The sequence below is a fragment of the Mesoplodon densirostris genome, chromosome 2, assembly GCF_025265405.1.
Source record: "Mesoplodon densirostris isolate mMesDen1 chromosome 2, mMesDen1 primary haplotype, whole genome shotgun sequence".
Lineage (NCBI taxonomy): Eukaryota > Metazoa > Chordata > Mammalia > Artiodactyla > Ziphiidae > Mesoplodon > Mesoplodon densirostris.
Genome location: NC_082662.1, coordinates 62248450 through 62268427, shown reverse-complemented (window position 1 = coordinate 62268427; position 19978 = coordinate 62248450). Strand labels below are relative to the sequence as shown.

General features: G+C 36.5%; 1 protein-coding gene and 1 long non-coding RNA gene across 5 annotated transcripts in view; one reads left to right on the top strand and one right to left on the bottom strand.

Moving 5' to 3' along the window:
* The window catches only part of LRRC7 (leucine rich repeat containing 7), a 497427-nt gene that overhangs the window by 27329 nt on the left and 450120 nt on the right, over nucleotides 1–19978 (bottom strand). The window contains exon 24 of the mRNA XM_060089953.1: nucleotides 878–970. Within this exon, the coding sequence (XP_059945936.1) occupies nucleotides 878–970 (93 nt within the window). The remainder of the gene's footprint in view (nucleotides 1–877; nucleotides 971–19978) is intronic.
* The window catches only part of LOC132483978 (uncharacterized), a 163143-nt gene that overhangs the window by 44724 nt on the left and 98441 nt on the right, over nucleotides 1–19978 (top strand). The window lies entirely within an intron of this gene.

Genomic DNA, 19978 nt, shown 5'->3' with positions numbered 1-19978 from the left:
TTTTATTCATAGCTAATTTCTGTCTTTCTTCATCATCCCAAAGTTTTATGATGTCACTTAATGCAATTAAATTTGATGAGGTCAAAAGCAGACAGTTTCAATGATCATCAAATTATAATCACTAATTGTTTAAAAGCTGAGAGTATTAAACCCTGATGGCAGAAGGCAGGTTACATAGCTCAGGGTAAATTTTTTTGCTTAAAAAAGTCAAGTGGTCCATAATGGTATCAGACAGGTCAGATGTGAACATGTGCAGCATGGTGGATATTCAGCAACGTTTGAGGTTAGAGTTGGGAGTGGTGGTGAACCTTTACCCATGATTTGACAGACAGGGGTGAGCATAAGAGGAGGACCTCATTCCTCTGCCATGGCTAACACTGATTTTCTCACAGAATATTTGTTTCCCATGGTCTTTCAGTTCTACAATTCTATTAGTGAAGTACTTTACAAACATGATGGATTAAAGAGATGGCAATCAGCTGGCCCTGGCATTGAATCATTATTTATTCATTCTGTTACTATGAGAAAACTTTTTCCCAAATCAGTGATCCACAAATAAAGTTTTGGAAAAAACTTGTTAGAAATTGCCTATATAGCTTCATTTACAAATATATACAACTGTGAACAAAACAAAAAGCAAAAACAAGCCACTTCCTTTTCAGAGAGAATGCTTAAATTTATTTTTTCTCATTCATAGGATTTGTCAAGCACTGCAGTGAATTCTTTTTTCCATTTGCTGAAAAAGTTTCTAATTGGCTTCATAGTTAGCTAGCTTATTAAAGCACAGTAAAACCAAAAAATTGAAAAAAGTTTTTTTGCTGCAGTAGAATATAGTGTTTTTCTAATTAAAATTGACAATAAGAAATTCAGTTCTTACCTTGTCAGAAGGTTTAAATGGATTTCCTTGTCCACTAATTCCACCACTGATACTAAATCCAAGGCCAGGATTCTTTTCTATTCTCACACAAAACTATGCAAAAAAGATATAAAAAGGTAATCAAATACATATAAAAGCTAAATATCTTCAAATAACTGTATCCCAATAGAAAATATTCACATTTCACTTAAGTTCTCAGGGTTAGCCTATGTTAACTTGGTATATAAAAGACAGTATAAACTCTGACAAAATAGTGTTTCTATAAGTATCAGTTATAATTGGAACTAACTTAAAATTACCTGGAAAGCAGACATGAGTAAATTTTTATTCGTTACCTGTGCAGGACTAAATTTTGATTAGCAGTTTTTAAAACTTAGAAAACTCCTTAAAAAAAAGATTGTACATTATTTTAATTATCTACTTTAAACATACATATTGTCTGGCTAATTAGAAAGTACTGTATGAATAAGTGAAAGAAAATTTGCAAATGTAGAGTGAGGGAAAAGATGGCTATTTGATTAATTAGTTGATTAATTATTTACACATCTTTATTGGAATATAATTGCTTTACAATGTTGTGTTAGTTTCTGCTGTATAACAAAGTGAATCAGCTATATGTATACATATATCCCCCTAACCCCTCCCTCTTCCGTCTCCCTCCCACCCTCCCTAGCCCACCCCTCTAGGGGGTCACAAAGCACTAAGCTGATCTCCCTGTGTTATGCAGCTGCTTCTCATTAGCTAACTATTTTACATTTGGTAGTGTATATATGTCAGTGCTACTCTCTCACTTTGCTCCAGCTTACCCTTCACCCTCCCTGTGTCCTCAAGTCCATCGTCTATGTCTGCATCTTTATTTCTGTCCTGCCCCTAGGTTCGTCAGAACCAATTTTCTTTTTTTTTAAGATTCCTTATATATGTGTTAGCATACAGTATTTGTTTTTCTCTTTCTAACTTATTTCACTCTGTATGACAGACTCTAGGTCCATCCACCTCACTACAAATAACTCAGTTTCGTTTCTTTTTATGGCTGAGTAATATTCCATAGAATATATGTGCCACATCTTCTTTATCCATTCGTCTGTTGATGGACACTTAGGTTTCTATCATGTCCTGGCTATTGTGAATAGTGCCGCAATGAATATTGTGGTACATATGGTTTTTCTCTGGGTATATGCCCAGTAGTGGGATTGCTGGGTTATATGGTAGTTCTATTTTTAGTTTTGTAAGGAACCTCCATACTGTTGTCCATAGTGGCTGTATCAATTTACATTCCCACCAATAGTGCAAGAGGGTTCCCTTTTCTCCACACCCTCTCCAGCATTTCTTGTTTGTAGATTTTTTGATGATGGCCATTATTACTGGTGTGAGGTGATACCTCATTGTAGTTTTGATTTGCATTTCTCTAATGATTAATGATGTTGAGCATCCATTCATGTGTTTGTTGGCGATCTGTATATCTTCTTTGGAAAAATGTCTATTTAGGTCTTCTGTTCATTTTTGGATTGGGTTGTTTGTTTTTTTGATATTGAGCTGCATGAGCTGCTTGTAAATTTTGGAGATTAATCCTTTGTCAGTTGCTTCACTTGCAAATATTTTCTCCCATTCTGAGGGTTGTCTGTTCATCTTGATTATGGTTTTCTTTGCTGTGCAAAAGCTTTTAAGTTTCATTAGGTCCCATTGTTTATTTTTGTTTTTATTTCCATTTCTCTAGGTGGTGGGTCAAAAAGGATCTTGCTGTGATTTATGTCATAGAGTGTTCTGCCTATGCTTTCCTCTAAGAGTTTGATAGTGTCTGGCCTTACATTTAGGTCTTTAATCCTTTTTGAGTTTATTTTTGTGTATGGTGTTAGGAAGTGTTCTAACTTCATTCTTTTACATTGTAGCTGTACAATTTTCCCAGCACCACTTATTGAAGAGGCTGTCTTTTCTCCACTGTATATTCTTGCCTCCTTTATCAAAGACAAGGTGACTATATGTGCATGGGCTTATCTCTGGGCTTTCTATCCTGTTCCATTTATCTATATTTCTGTTTTTGTGCCAGCGCCATAGTGGCTTCATTACTGTAGATTTGCAGTATAGACTGAAGTCTGGGAGCCTGCTTCCTCTAGCTCCATTTTTCTTTCCCAAGATTGCTTTGGCTATTCAGGGTCTTTTTTGTTTCCACAAAAATTGTGAAATATTTTGCTCTAGTTCTGTGAAAAATGCCATTGGTAGTTTGATAGGGATTGCATTGAATCTGTAGATTGCTTTGGGTAGTATAGTCATTTTCACAATATTGATTCTTCCAGTCCAAGAACATGGTATATCTCTCCATCTGTTTGTATTGTCTTTAATTTCTTTCATCAGTGTCTTATAGTTTTCTGCATACAGGTCTTTTGTCTTCTTAGGTAAGTTTCTTCATAGGTATTTTATTCTTTTTGTTGCAGTGGTAAATGAGAGGGTTTCCTTAGTTTCTCTTTCAGATTTTTCGTCATTAGTGTGTAGGAATGCAAGAGATTCCTTGTTTTTTTAAATAAATTTATTTATTTATTTTAAAATTTTTGGCTGTGTTGTGTCTTTGTTGTTGTGTGTGGGCTTTCTCTAGTTGTGGTGAGCAGGGCTACTCTTTGTTGCGGTATGCGGGCTTCTCATTGTCGTGGCTTCTCTTGTTGTGGAGCATGGGCTCTAGGCACACAGGCTTCAATAGCTGTGGCACGTGGGCTCAGTAGTTGTGGCTTGCGGGCCCTAGAGGTCAAGTTCAGTAGTTGTGGCACACGGACTTATTTGCTCCATGGCATGTGGGAATTCCCAGGCCAGGGCTCGAACCCATGTCCTGTGCATTGGTAGGCAGTTTCTAAACCACTGTGCCACCAGGGAAGCCCAAATGTAAGAGATTTCTGTGCATTAATTTTGTATCCTGCTGCTTTACCAAATTCATTGATTAACTCTGTAGCTTTCTGGCAGCATCTTTAGGATTCTCTATGTGTAGTATCATATCATCTGAAAACAGTGACAGCTTTACTTCTTCTTTTCCGATTTGGATTCCTTTTATTTCTTCTTCTCTAATTGCCATGGCTAAAACCTCCAAAACTATGTTGAATAATAGTGGTGAGAGTGGGCAACCTTGTCTTGTTCCTGATCTTAGAGGAAATGGTTTCAGTTTTTCACCATTGAGAACGATGTTGGTTGTGGGTTTGTCATATATGGCCTTTATTATGTTGAGGTAAGTTCCCTCTATGCCTCCTTTCTGGACAGTTTTTATCATAAATGGATGTTGAATTTTGTCAAAAGCTTTCTCTGCATCTATTGAGATGATCATAGGGTTTTTATCCTTCAGTTTGTTAATATGGTGTATCACATTGATTGATTTGCGTATATTGAAGAATCCTTGCATTCCTGGGATAAACCACATCGATCATAGTGTATGATCCTTTTAATGTGCTGTTGGATTCTGTTTGCTAGTATTTTGTTGAGGAGTTTTGTATCTATGTTCATCAGTGATATTGGCCTGTAGTTTTCTTACATCTTTGTCTGGTTTTGGCATCAGGGTGATGGTGGCCTTGTAGAATGATTTTGGAAGTTTCCTCCCTCTGCTATATTTTGGAAGAGTTTGAGAAGGATAGGTGTTAGCTCTTCTCTAAATGATATAATTTGCCTGTGAAGCCATCTGGTCCTGGGGTTTTGTTTGTTGGAAGATTTATAATCACAGTTTCAATTTCAGTGCTTGTGATTGGTCTGTTTATATTTTCTATTTCTTCCCAGCTCAGTCTTGGAAGGTTGTTTTTTTCTAAGAATTTGTCCATTTCTTCCAGGTTGTCCATTTTATTGGCATAGAGTTGCTTGTAGTAATCTCTCATGATCCTTTGTATTTCTGCAGTGCCAGTTGTTACTTCTCCCTTTTTGTTTCTAGTTCTGTTGACTTGAGTTTTCTCACTTTTTTTCTTGATGAGTCTGGCTAATGGTTTATTAATTTTCTTTATCTTCTCAAAGAACCAGCTATTAGTTTTATTGATCTTTGTTATCATTTCCTTCTTTTCTTTTTCATTTATTTCTGACCTGATCTTTATGATTTCTTTCCTTCTGCTAACTTTGGGGATTTTTGTTCTTTCTCTAATTGCTTTAGGTGTAAGTTAGGTTGTTTATTTGAGATGTTTCTTGTTTCTTGAGGTAGGAATGTATTGCTATAAACTTCCCTCTTAGAATTGCTTCTGCTGCATCCCATAGGTTTTGGGTAGTCGTGTTTTCATTGTCATTTGTTTCTAGGTATTTTTTGATTTCCTCTTTGATTTCTTCAGTGATTTTTTGATTATTTAGTAGCATATTAGTGTTTGTATTTTTTACAGTTTTTTTCCTATACTTAGTACCTAGTCTTATAGCATTGTGGTCAGAAAAGATACTTTATATGATTTCAATTTTAGTAAATTTACCAAGGCTTGGTTTGTGACCCAAGATATGATCTATCCTGGAGAATGCTCCATGAGCACTTGAGATGAAAGTGTATTCTGTTGTTTTTGGATGGAATGTCCTATAAATATCAATTAAGTCCATCTTGTCTAATATGTCATTTAAAGCTTGTGTTTCCTTATTTATTTTCATTTTGGATGATCTGCCCATTGGTAAAAGTGGGGTGTTAAAGTCCCCTACTATGACTGTGTTACTGTCGATTTCCCCTTTTATAGCTGTTAGCATTTGACTTATGTATTGAGATGCTTCTATGTTGGATGCATGTTTACAATTGTTATATCTTCTTCCTGGATTGATCCCTTGATCATTATGTAGTGTAGTTCTTTGTCTCTTATAATAGTCTTTATTTTAAAGTCTATTTTTTCTGATATGAGAATTGCTATTCCAGCTTTCTTTTGATTTTCATTTTCATGGAATATTTTTTCCATCCCCTCATTTTCAGTCTGTATGTGTCCTTAGGTCTGAAGTGGGTCTCTTGTACACAGCATATATATGGGTCTTGTTTTTGTATCCATTCAGCCAGTCTATGTCTTTTGGTTGGAGCATTTAATCCATTTACATTTAAGGTAATTATCAATATGTATGTTCCTATTACCATTTTCTTAATTGTTTTGGGGTTTGTTATTGTAGATCTTTTCCTTCTCTTGTGTTTCCTGCCTAGATAAGTTCCTTTAGCATTTGTTGTAAAGCTGCTTTGGTGGGTTGAATTCTCTTAACTTATGCTTGTCTGTAAAGCTTTTAATTTCTCTCTTGAATCTGAAGGAGATCCTTGCTGGGTAGAGTAATCTTGGTTGTAGGTTTTTCCCTTTCATCACTTTAAATATGTCCTGCCACTCCCTTCTGGCTTGCAGAATTTCTGCTGAAAGATCAGCTGTTAACCTTACGGGTATTCCCTTGTATCTTATTTGTTGTATTTCCCTTGCTGCTTTTAATATTTTTTCTTTGTATTTAATTTTTGATAGTTTGATTAGTGTGTCTTGACATGTTTCTCCTTGGATTTATCCTGTATGGGACTCTGGGCTTCCTGGACTTGATTGACTATTTTCTTTCCCATGTTAGGGAAGTTTTCAACTATAATCTCCTCAAATATTTTCTCAGAAACTTTCTTTTCCTCTTCTTCTTCTGGGACCTCTATAATTTGAATGTTGGTGCATTTATGGTAGTTATTTCCACTATTATTTCTTCCAGGTCACTTATCCTTTCTTCTGCTTCGGTTATTCTGCTATTGATTCCTTCTAGAGAGTTTTGTTTTTTGTTTTTTGCGGTATGTGAGCCTCTCACTGCTGTGGCCTCTCCTGTTGCAGAGCACAGGCTCCAGATGCTCAGGCTCAGTGGCCATGGCTCACGGGCCTAGCTGCTCCGCAGCATGTGGGATCTTCCCAGACAGGGGCATGAACCCTTGTCCCCTGCATCGGCAGGTGGACTCTTAACCACTGCACCACCAAGGAAGCCCTTTAGAGAGTTTTTAATTTCATTTATTGTGTTGTTCATCATTGTTTGTTTGCTCTTTAATTCTTCTAGGTCCTTCTTAATCATTTCTTGTATTTTCTCCATTCTATTTCCAAGACTTTGGATCGTCTTTACTATCATTAATCTGAATTTTTTTTCAGGTAGACTGTCTATTTCCTCTTCATTTGTTTGGTCTGGCAGGGTTTTACCTTGTTCCTTCATCTGCTGCATGTTTCTATGTCTTCTCATTTTGTTTAACTTACTGTGTTTGGGATCTCCTTTTTGCAGGCTGCAGGTTCGTAATTCCCATTGTTTTTGGTGTCTGCCCCCAGTGGGTGAGGTTTGGTTCAGTGACTTGTGTAGGCTTCCTGGTGGAGGGGACTGGTACCTGTGTTCAGGTGGGTGGGGCTGGATCATGTCTTTCTGGTGGGTAGGGCTACATCTGGTGGTGTGTTTTGGGGTATCTGTGAACTTAGTATCATTTTAGGAAGCCTTTTCTGCTAATGGGTGGTGTTGTGTTCCTGTTTTGCCAGTTGTTTGGCATGGGGCATCAAGCACTGGAGCTTGCTGGCCATTGGGTAGAGCTGGGTCTTAACGTTGAGACAGAGATCTCTGGGAGAGCTCTTGCCAATTGATACTACATGGGGCTGGGAGGTCTCTGGTGGTCCAATGTCCTGAAATTGGCTCTCCCACCTTAGAGGCTCAGGCCTGACATCTGGCCAGAGCACCAAGACCCTGTCAGCCACATGGCCAGGTACGTGGGGATTTTCTTGCCTTTTGGGAAGTCTGAGGTCTTCTGCCAGTGTTCAGTAGGTGTTCTGTAGGAGTTGTTCCACATGTAATTGTATTTTTGATGTGTTTGTGGGAAGGAGGGTGATCTCCACCTCTTACTCCTCTGACATCTTGAAGGTCCCCTGATGGCTATTTAATTTAAATCAGTTGTTACTGCTTTCTAGGAGAGTAGAATATTTCATCTTCTCGGTAGATAATTCTATTGTTTAGACATAACAGGGGTTTTACTGGGTTGGTCAAAAAGTTCATTTGGTTTTTCCATAAGATCTCAACAGAAAAACCCAAATGAACTTTTGGGCCAGCCCAATAGTTTGAGAAAGGGGAGAAGTTTTATCCACAGTTAGAGTGAAGGTGAAACAAAAGAAGAAAGAAATACTCAGTAAAAAGAGTTTTGGGTTTTGGCAGCAGCTCCTGAAGAGGCAGTTACAAATGTTAGAGGAAAGAGGAAAACACTGTGAGAAAGAGAGAGGTCAAAAATATGGAGAAATTGTGACAGGGAAGAGTCAATAAATATTTAGGACCGTGAAGGCTAATATTCCAGTATTCTGTGCTCTATTACCTCCCCAAACCCCAAATCGTCAATGAAATATGTTAAACATCAGAGCCTTATGCTTTGCAGTACTGTTGGGTAATGATGGCATTAGGAGTAGGTCCACCTTGGGGTAAGGTTGGAGTAAAGATAACAGCTATTATAAGAATTGATACAGGGACTTCCCTAGCGGTCCAGTGGTTGGGACTCTGTACTTCCACTGCAGGGGGCACGGGTTTTATCCCTGGTTGGGGAACTAGGATCCTGCATGCCACATGGTGTGGCCAAAAAAAAAAAAAAAAAAAAAGAAGGAATTGTTACAAGCAACGTAGATCAAGAATTCAGCAGAAGGGAAATCAGTGTCAGGATGATCTAGAGAAACTATAATAAACCTAGGAATTCCTGATGATCCTGAGCTGGGGATGTGTATGTGTGGGCTGTGGAGAAAATGTTAGCTTTCCATGTAAAGTGGGATGGGGTGACCCCAGATAACTGAAAGACTTGGCACCCCAGAGGTAGCATACACTTTGGTTACACAAAGGGAAAAAAAACAACTTTTATAACTTTTAAGTACAGAATGAGTATTGGAACTAGGGTGAACCAAGTATTACCAGAGATTAGCAGGCAAAAGATTATCATTAAAGAAGAGTTAAGAAAAAAATCTAAAGAAATACATTAGCATATATTTTGTATTTATATAAATATATATTGGAAATGTTCTTAAAGATGATTGGAAATATTTGCTTTTTTAAGTAGCTCAATGTTTTCCCCAGCAACATTGCTTAGCCTATTAATTTGCTTATGGGAAAATGCAAATGCCCCAAATGTTCTCTACATCTTTATTTTTAAGGTACCTTCAATACTTACCTCTTAGATAGTTCAAGGCAAACTTGAGTCCTATTCCTGACTTAATTAGCATATATTGTGAGTCGATGGGAGCTGGATCAGTTAGGTTTGGCCATTTAATAGGCCTATCCTATTCAGTCATATTCTTTCATAGTAAACAATGTTTATTACATAGTTCACTTGCAACACAAGGACCCAAAACTATCCACTAAAGTGATTTTTATGATAGAGTCATTAATGAACAGTTTCTAAATATGAGTAACTACAATTACCATAAATACTCTCCTATATTTTTATCTTAAAGATTGGTTTAATTACAACTTTTCCTTTAATTGATCTAGATTTGTTAAAACTAGTTATCATAAGGTGGTAGAAACTACAGTTTCTAATAGTTTTGTATTTATATGGCTCACAGTCTGTGGATCTGAACATATGATAGTTTGATTAGCTCAAAGGAATACTTTAGCTTTATTCATCACACCAGTTCACCTTGTAGTCCTTTTTTTGTTATTGGTGATTAATTAGAAAATGACAAGAAAAGAACTAATACTATTTAAACATTTTACTGTTGCTTTTCCCATATATCTGTGCATTTCCAATAAAATTATTTAAAATTTGGGTTATATCTTTCTAATGTGAAAATTTTATATTGTATAACATAATATGTGGAAGGTGTACACTTTGGGCTTTCTCCAGGCCACTATAAAAACTGAAAGGAAACATATGTAACAGATTTTATTTACAAAGTAAGTTGCTGAGGGTACTTTCTAGTCATTCTCTTTCAAGGTAGTGACTATATCTATTTTATATTATTGTCAATCTGGAAGACACTAAAAAATCTTAGGAAAACAAATTTCATACGTGCCAAGTATCTGAAGAACTGCTTCAATATATTTTTTAATAATAGAAATAATAAAGATGACACTGTGGTTTTATAAATGTGACAAACAACCACAAATTCTGATCTGAAGCTAGTCTCCCCTTGGGCACGCTATGGTATGGCTAATAGGTTGTGTTGGGACTGCTAGTTCCATAAAGCGTGTCAGACAGAGTATTCATCTCACATAGAAGGAGTTCCACCTGTCTGCTAAGGCCCAAAGGGGCCATAAAATGTAAGAGGAGGGAATGCCTCACAGCCAATAAATAGTCTGAAACTAAAGGGGTTTAGCAAAGAGGAAAGGCAGTGTTCTAGAAAAAGGTCAGATCTAGGAGGCTAATAAATAGCTTATTCAATGAAAATCAGCTTTTCTATTTTTTATTAAGTTATTGATATCAATGAGTGAAATTGCTGGCTGAAGATAACAGCAACAGTTTGGCAGTAAATTGTGCATTTGCTTCTTTCAGAGTCCGCTTCCATCATTTGACTACTTGATATTTCTGGTTTGTGTTAATCTTGCTCTAATTAAAATACTGGGTCATAACTTGGAGAGGCCCATGACAAAATGGATTGTAATGTAGCAGTGAAGCTCTGTGAAGTCATAATGTATAATCTCTGGAAGGCAGTGATCTCAGTTGGTCTTGCAATGCTCTAAAACCTAGTAGCAAGAACAAAGGAAATAGGTGTGTGTGTGGGGGGGGGCACGTGTGCATGAGGTGTAATTCAGGATTAGAGAATTGCATTGCAGAAAGATACCTGGTGATGCTGTAATTAACGTGCTTCCTATGCTTTCTTCTAGTGACCATTCTCTTTCCTAGCAGTATGTATTATGAAGCTTTTAGTGGATACCTGCTGTTTTTGCTGCTCAAGATCCATTCATTCTTTGTCTGGCAATTATAACCTCAAATTCTCTTTGAAAACTACCCACTTCTTTATTCTCAGCCTGTATGCTTTCAGTTAATCATGTTATCTAGACCTAAAACAAAGCACTGGATCCCCTAAAAATATGATTTATTATAGGATGAGCAGGTCACTTGATCAACTAGGAGTAATGAGATGTCTATTAGGATTTTCAGGAAAGAGAATCTTGCTCTTTCTTGCTTGTTTTAAGTCTGCAAGTGTCTGAAGCTCTTGAGCTATCTTTCTGTCACGAGGGGAAACCTTCTTGGCACAGGAACCAGCCGACAGAGAGAGAAGTCATGGTTTCCTCTGAGTCTAGCATTAAGCCTTATCTGAAGCTTCCCCCATCTATGGAGTTCCAGCTGATATGAGTTTAAACATTCTTCTTTGGCTTAAGTCTTATTAGGTTGAGTCACTCATAATCAAGAGGCATAGTTGACCAAAAAATATTGAGAAGAAACTTGCTTATTTGTAGATATAAAAGAATTGATTTATCTTTTATTTTAAAAAGAAAACAAATTATACACTTGTTAGAAAATTCTTTTGGGAAATGAAGTGAGCAGAATTTCAAATATTCTGTACTGTAAGAAATTCAAGGTAAATTTTTGATTTAAGGACTGTTAATTGCTGAAGCATCAAGAAAGGACCTTGTAACTAAAAATGTTTCACCTCTGAGGCCATTTCCAGGTTTGAACTCTGAGAGTATTAACATAGAGAAGGTCTGGTGAAGAGACATCCACATTCCACATGGAGTTTTAATCAAGTAGGACATCTGAATCACCTCTGAATGTCTATTATGTTATCTCTTCATTGACTATCTAGAACAGTGACTGGCACATAGTTAGCACTCAATTAACTTTTGGTTGAATAAATAAATCGGTAATATGCATATGTGACAAAAGATACTCTCAGTTATTCACTGTCAAAAGTGTATGATGACTCTTTCTTAAAACGTGATGAGTTTTTCGAAGATATGCCAGTTATTCAAAGAAGTGCTCCAATTATATAATTAACTGCTTGGAAAAACTGCTGTAACTTTGAAAATGAAAATGATTGTAGAAATCATGATTCATGCCTTCATGCCACAAATATTTATTGATTTTCTACTAAGTGCTAGGCACCTTATCAGAGAGACAAAAAATCCTTGCCCTCATGGAACTTACATTCTAATGGGGAAGACAGATAGTAAACATGTGAACAGGAAATAATTTCAGATAGTGATATGAGCTGTGAAAAAAAATAAAGCAGGAAAGTAAGTACAGTTTGACGGAACAGGAGTGAGGAGCTATTTTAGTTAGAGTAGCTAAGAAAGGCCTCTCTGAGGATGTGACATTTGAGCAGAAATGTGAATGAGGTAAAGGATCAAGCAACAGACAATAAGAAAAATGGGAAAACTATTCCAGGCAGGGAGAACAGCAATTTTAAATGCCCTGAAGACAGATGGATCTTTGTAAAGTCAAAGAACAGCAAGACGGCATATGGACAGACATATAGATCAGTGAAATAGAATGGAGAATCAAGATATAAACCCTAACATTTGTGGTCATTTGATTTTCAACAAAAGGTCTAAGATAATTCAATGAGGAAAGAATAATCTTTTAAACAAATGGTATAGGGACAACTGGATATCTACATGAAAAATAATGATTTTTACCTGTACCTAACACCATACACAAAAATTAATGCAAAATAAATCAGGGACTGAAGTGCAAGAGCTAAAACTATAAACCTTTAGGAAGAAAATACAAGTAAATCTCCGTCATCTTGAGTTAAGCAATGATTTCTTAGATATGAAACCAAATGTTATAAAGGAGATGACTGACTTTATCAAAATTAAAAACTTTGGTGCCTTAAAGAGACCATCAAGAAAGTGAAAAGACAACCTACAGAATGGGAGAAAATATTTTGTATCTGGAATATATGAATGACAGTTACAGTTCAAATAACCTAATTAAAAAATGGGCAAAGAATTTTAATAGACATTTACCCAAAGAAGATATATGAATGACTAATAAACACATGAAAAGTTACTCAACATCATTAGTTATTAAAGAAATGTAGATTAAAAACACAATGAGATACTATCAATACTTCACAAGATGGCTATAATAAAAAAGAAAGACAATAACAAATATTGGTGAGGATGTGGAGAAATTAGAACACTCATTCATTGCTGGTGGGAGTAAAATGTGGCAGACACTTTAGAAAAGGGTTTAGAAGCTCCTTAAAATTGATAAACATAATTACCATATAACCCAGCAACTTCATTCCTAGGTAACTACCCAAGCACAATAAAAATGTACCTTCACACACAAATTTGTACATGAATGTTCAAAAAGTGGAAAGAACGCAAATGTGTATCACCTGATGAATGCATAAGCAATATATGGTATAGCCATATAATGGAATATTATTTCACAGTCAAAAGGAATGAATTACTGATACATGCTACACTAAGCACATTATGCTAATTAAAATTAGCCAGTCACAAAAAACTTCATATATCATATGATCTTATTTATATGAAATGTCCAGAATAGACAAATGTATAGAGATACAATGTAGATGAATGATTGTCTAGGGCTGGGAGCAGAATAGAGGGCAGGGAGTATGGAAGATGACCGCTAATGGGTACAAGGTTTCTTTTTGGAATTATGAAAATGTTTAAAAATTAGATTATGGTGATGGTGGTACAACTGTATAAATATACTAAAAACCACTGAATTGTTCACTTTAAACAGGTGAACTTTACCGTGTGTAAACTATATCAATAAAGCTGTTAAAATCAGCAACAACAACATGATCAGCATGACGAGAGAGAAAATGGCTAAGGAGAGAGTAGAAGGAGAGGAGGCAGGGTCCAGGTCTGTAAGGACTTCATGCCATAGTGAGGATTTATAAGGGTTCAGAAGTTTTCAAGCCACTAGGGATTTTTAAGCAGAAGACTGACATGATCTGATTCATGTTTTAAAGAGATCATTCTGGCAGTGGAAAACAGACTGGAGAGAAGCAACCGGCAAAAGAGAAAACAATTGTGGAGCTACTGAAGTAGATAGGAGTGAGGTGATGGCTGATAAGGTGGTAGCAGTGCAGGTGATGAAAAGTGGTGAATTCAGAATATATTTTAATGGAATTGCTGTGTCTTGTACGTGGGCTGTGAGAAAGGGGAGCCAAAGATATTTGGCCATAGCAAAAAGATGAATAGAAGAGCCATTAACTGAAATGGGGAAATCTAGAAGAGAAGCAGGTTTGGTAGGGGCAGGGCCGGGAAACAAGAGTTTCTTTTGACTATGCTAAGTTTAAGAAATTCATTGGACATCAGGTTGAGATATCAACAAGTGGGTAATTGAATATAAACATCTGGAGTACAGGGGAGAGGCCAGAGCTGGAGATACGTAAATCTTGGACTCATCCATCCCAGAAGTGAATGAAATCATATAGGTGTGAGTATGGATACAAAAGAGAAGGGGGTCAAGGTTTGAGCACTGGATCACTCTATCATTTAAAGGTCAGGAACAGAAAAGGAGTCAATAAAGAAATCAGGAAAGAATGGCTAATGTGGAAAGAGGGAAAGCGATAGAATAGTGATAGCCAAGTGAAGAAAATTTAAAGAAAGAGTTCAGTCAAGCCACTTGCTGAGAGATCAAATGAAATGATGATGGCGATTTGATTATGGGACTTGACAGAAGTAGAGAGAATGCTTCATGGTACTGGAATTAAACTGGAGATTAAATTTGCTGCTACTTTCACTTTTAGTTCCTGGTCTTATAGGTTATTATATAACAGTGCTTGTACAATAAAGAGTGCTATGCAATGATAAGGTATTATAACTTTTGTTGTGATTTACACTATGTGTATTGCACAGCCATACAAAGTCTACATAAAACTTCTTTGCATTCCTAAAATTTCTAATGAGCCTGTGTCATAGACTAAAAAAGGTAATAATTATAAAAATATATAAATGTTAATATTAAAAATATTTTTTTGATCCTTCTATTTTCATATATTTTTCTGTTGTGTATCAGAGATGCAAGTCCAATGAAAAGTGCTAATTAAATCTTTTGAGGAAACATACTAATAGATTGATGAATAAAATCCTTTGAGTAGCATTTTCTAGATCTTTCAGAAAAAAATAGCCAACTCTGTATGTATCTAAAAAGTAGAAACTCAAATGTTTTTTAGTCTGTAAATGCATTTTAAAGGTTATTCACTTCATTTCCTTCATTTTAAACTTGAGGAAACCAAGAAGACCATACATGTATTTAGTGGAACACCGAAAGAGGCCTTCTGATTCCTACTGTAGTGTTTACTGAATCCTACTATTTAATTGCACATAATTCATAAAGTCAATTTGTAGAATTTGTGGTGTTGAGTTAGACATTATTTGTGTCAAAGTATGAATTTAGAGTTGCAGTATTACTTTGGTTACTGGAGAATAAAATTCTATGGGGAAAATATGCGTAAATAGCAGTACTTTAAGTAGAGCAGGATGAGGTATGGGATGTCCCTGAAATCATTTGAGTAAATAATATACATTAAAACCATCTTAATATCTATTTTCTAACCATCTTTATTAAATTATTGCCTTTTAATTTTAAAATTCATAATTTAAAAACCCAAATATTTCCAAGTTTTTCTTCTTATATCAAACACTCAGGATAATGTATTTTTCTTCACTTGGTTCCGAGTGAACCTCACCTGCAACCTCACCTGGATGAGGTGAGGTTAGATGAAGCCTCACCTGGAACCCTTGTGAGCCCTTCAGGCAACTGATCAGAGCATCTAAAGAGGTGTCTGAAATCATGTCTTAGCCCAAAACTTCATGTACTCCACATATTATTAAGTATCAAAATGATTTCTTCCAGGGTACACTATAGCATCTCCTTCAAGGAGGGTTTCAGAGCTTAACTGGTTTTTGTTTGTTTGTTTGTTTTGTTTTTTGTTTTTGGTACGCGGGCCTCTCACTGTTGTGGCCTCTCCCGCTGCGGAGCACAGGCTCCAGATGCGCAGGCTCAGCGGCCACGGCTCACGGGCCCAGCCGCTCCGCTGCATGTGGGATCTTCCCGGACCGGGGCACAAACCCGTGTCCCCTGCATCGGCAGGCGGACTCTCAACCACTGCACCACCAGGGAAGCCCCAGAGCTTTGTTTTTATTTCCCCTTGAATATGATGGGTGTGAGCTGCTTTGTATAACTCACAAGGCTTATTCTAATGTAATTCTAATGTAATGTTACAAGTTCTCTTTTAGTCACAAACTTTAGTTCAAATGTATACTCACAGGAACTGGCAGGAAACAGCTATGGAACTCTGGCCCTCCTGATATGTTAGGTTCATTAGCGGATATGTTCTCTTGTCTGGGGGCAGACATGGACTTGAGTGTGCACTTTTCTATTTTTATTCTTCCAGTGTGGGCTTACTCTTGACCTCTGTGTTTGGCTATAGTGCAGCAGGCTGTAGCATATTATGTGGTAGACTCATGAAACTGGATTTTAATTCTAGCTCGACTTTTCTGAATCTTAGATTTTTAGTCAGTAAAACAGGAACTGCTCTATCCACCACAACATTATTGATTAGATTAAATCAGTTAATACATGAAAGGATTTTGAGACATTTGAAGCATCATGCTGATGTTTTTCCTTCCTAATTCTGCTTTGAGGTCTATATGTTCCACATATACAGATATGCTTTGCCTTGGATTATACATTTGCAAAACAGAAAAACCAACTTTATGTTAGTTTCTTTAAAAACTATTCAACAAGTTATGTATGACTTATGTATACTTCTAAATAGTGTTAATAACAATATGTTATTCAGCTGGCAAATTGCCGAGTTATGGAATATCTCGATATCAGTTCTCAGCCTTGGCTACACAATAGAATCATCTGGGGAGTTTCAAAAATTCCCATTACCCAGCGCACATCCAGGCTAATGAAATCAGTTTCTTTGGGGATCAGGCCAGGGCATGAGTGTTTTTCAAAGCTCCTGAGCAGGGCTTCCCTGGTGGCACAGTGGTTGAGAGTCCGCCTGCCGATGCAGGGGACACGGGTTCATGCCCCGGTCCGGGAGGATCCCGCGTGCTGCGGAGCAGCTGGGCCCGTGAGCCGTGGCCACTGAGCCTGTGCGTCTGGAGCCTGTGCTCCGCAACAGGAGATGCCACAACAGTGAGAGGCCCGCGTACCAAAAAAAAAAAAAAAAAAAAAAAATGCTCCTGAGCAACCTCCATCGGGCATCATGGAAGTTCCTCAAAAAACTAAAATAGAACTACCATATGATCCAGCAATTCGACTCCTGGGTATATATCCAGAAAAAATGAAAACACTAATTTGAAAAGATATATGCACCCCAATGTTCATAGAAGCACTGTTTACAATATCCAAGACATGGAAATAACCCAAGTGCCCATAAATACACAAATGGATAAAGAAGACATAGTATATATACACAATAGAATATTACTCAGCCATAAAAAAGGATGAAATTTTGCCATTTGCAACAACATAGATGAACTTGGAGGGTATTATATTAAATGAAATAAGTCAGACAGAGAAAGACAAATACTGTATGATATCACTTATATGTGGAATCTAAAAAATAGTACAAATGGATATATGCAACACAGAAACAGACTCATAGACATAGAAAACAACCTTGCAGTTACTAAAGGGAAAGGGTTGGGGGAGGGACACATTAGGGATATGGGATTAACAGATACAAACCATTATGTATAAAATAGATAAACAGCAAGGATATATTGTATATCACAGGGAATTATAGCCATTATCTTGTAGTAACTTATAATGGAATATAATCTGAAAAAAATACTGAATCACTATGCTGTATACCTAAAACTAATACAATATTGTTAATCAACTATACTTCAATTAAAAAAAAGCTGAGCAGATTCTAATGTACAGCTGAGGTTGAGAACATCTGATAAAAAGTATTATTTTATTGTGAAGGGGATGATAAGCTGAATAGTCACTTGGACTGGGAAATAAAGGGAAGAGCTAAGAGAATGGATATGCTGGCTAAGAGTTTTCATGTGGAATGGGAAGGAGTCAAATCTTACTTTCTGGCTTTCTTCAGCTCACTGTTTAGTACAACTCTATTATTCTCTATTATGTTCATCAATAATAAAAATGGTTTATGCATTATAATCCCTTTTCTAAGTAAAATTCCCTGATAATGAATTTCAAGTGACGTGCACATGATTTTGTTGTAGATAATTTGTTAAAAAGGATATCCAATATTATACATCAGATTTCTAGTCTATGGAAATTAATACCTTGAATCTGGGTCGCACATTATGGTTTAAAAATCACTTCCATATATTTTATGCCATTTAATCCTAGAGTTGAAAACAGATGATACTTAACGTCTATGAAAAATAGATATGTAAAAGTGTATTAAATTAGAATTCTTAGATATTTTGCCTTGTTTTATTGTGATGGGTAGTTTGAAAGTTGAGATGGTTTCATCATTCAGGTGGAACATCAAAGTTTACTAAGTACTTCTTTATGGCTAAAAAAGGCAAAGTGTGCTGGTTAGGTAAAATATGACATTAATTTAAGTTCATTCAACTTCATTAGTGGTAGCATTTATTATGTATGTTCATTGCTATATGGAACTTATTTTAATCAGATTAGAAATTCATTAGTTCTTTAGGTCACATTAAGAGATACAGAGGTATACTTTTGCTAAAAATAAAACTTTCCATTTGTTGAGTATTTTTGCTTTTCAAAGCATTGGAAGTGTTCATGTGAGTTCCAGTCAGCATACCATCTGTATAAGGCAGTTCTATAACTCTGAATTGTAGCTGAAACACGTTTAACTAATATTATTTGACAGAAGGGGACACTGAGGCCACAGCAAGCATCTGGATCATGTGATAATTTTAATGGTAAGATTGGTACACAGAACTTGGGTTCTGGGTTAGACAGACCTGGATTAAAATTCCAGCTTGACCAATTATACCTCTCACAAGTAGCTTGACCAGTTATACCTCTTACAAGTTACTTATTTTCTCTGTGCCTTGGTTTCTTCATTTATAAAAAGGAAATGAGATTATTGTGAAGACTAAATGGAACAGCATGTGTAAGCAGGACCAGCTATGTAATTAGTGGGGCCTGATGCAAAATGAAAATGTGAACCTCCTTGTTGAATGATTTTTAAGAATTACAAGCTGGTGACAGCAGAGCATTAAACCAAGTGTGGGGCACTTCCAAGTGCAGGACTTTGTGCAGCTGCACAGTTCACACACCATGAAGCCAGGCCTGTGTGTAAGATACATGGTATTTATAGCATAAATACACTATATATAGTATAAATAGCATAGTAGGCAGTCAATGTATGGGAACTGTTGTCTTTTCTTTTCCTACTTTCATTCAGACTTCTCTTCCCTGAATTAAAAAAAATGTAGATTCGTTGTAATTGGTTGTTTTTCACCTGTAGCATTCCAATAAGTGATTACTTTTTTAAAGTAAAATCTCCAAGCTTTAGTAGAAATTATTGTGCTTTATCATGTTGCACACAGCATGTTTATTTGTACTGTTTATTTTTTATTTACTTTTTTAAACATATTTATTGGAGTATAATTGCTTTACAATGTGTTAGTTTATACTGTATAACAGAGTGAATCAGCTATACGTATACATATGTCCCCATATCCCCTCCCTCTTGCGTCTCCCTCCCACCCTCCCTATCCCACCCCCTTAGGTGGTCACAAAGCACCGAGCTGATCTCCCTGAGCTATGCGGCTGCTTCTCACTAGCTATCATTTTTACATTTGGTAGTGTATATATATCAATGATACTCTCTCACTTCATCCCAGCTTACCCTTCTGTACTATGTTTATGATGTCTCCTTGCACTTAAAAATTATGAATGACTTAGATTTTTTTCATATTGTACTTGACCAAATTTAACATTGTTTTTGTAGTAATCATTTAAGAAAACTCTGTTTTCTCTTAATGGCCCTTTTTTAAATTTATTTTTTATTTTTTTTAATTTTTTGCTTTATAACAAATTAAATCAGTTATACATATACATATGTTCCCATATCCCCCTCCCTTTTGCGTCTCCCTCCCACCCTCCCTATCCCACCCCTGCAGGTGGTCACAAACCACCGAGCTGACCTCCCTGTGCTATGCGGCTGCTTCCCACTAGCTATCTACCTTACATTTGGTACTGTATATATGTCCATGCCGCTCTTTCACTTTGTCCCAGCTTACCCTTCCCCCTCCCCATATCCTCCAGTCCATTCT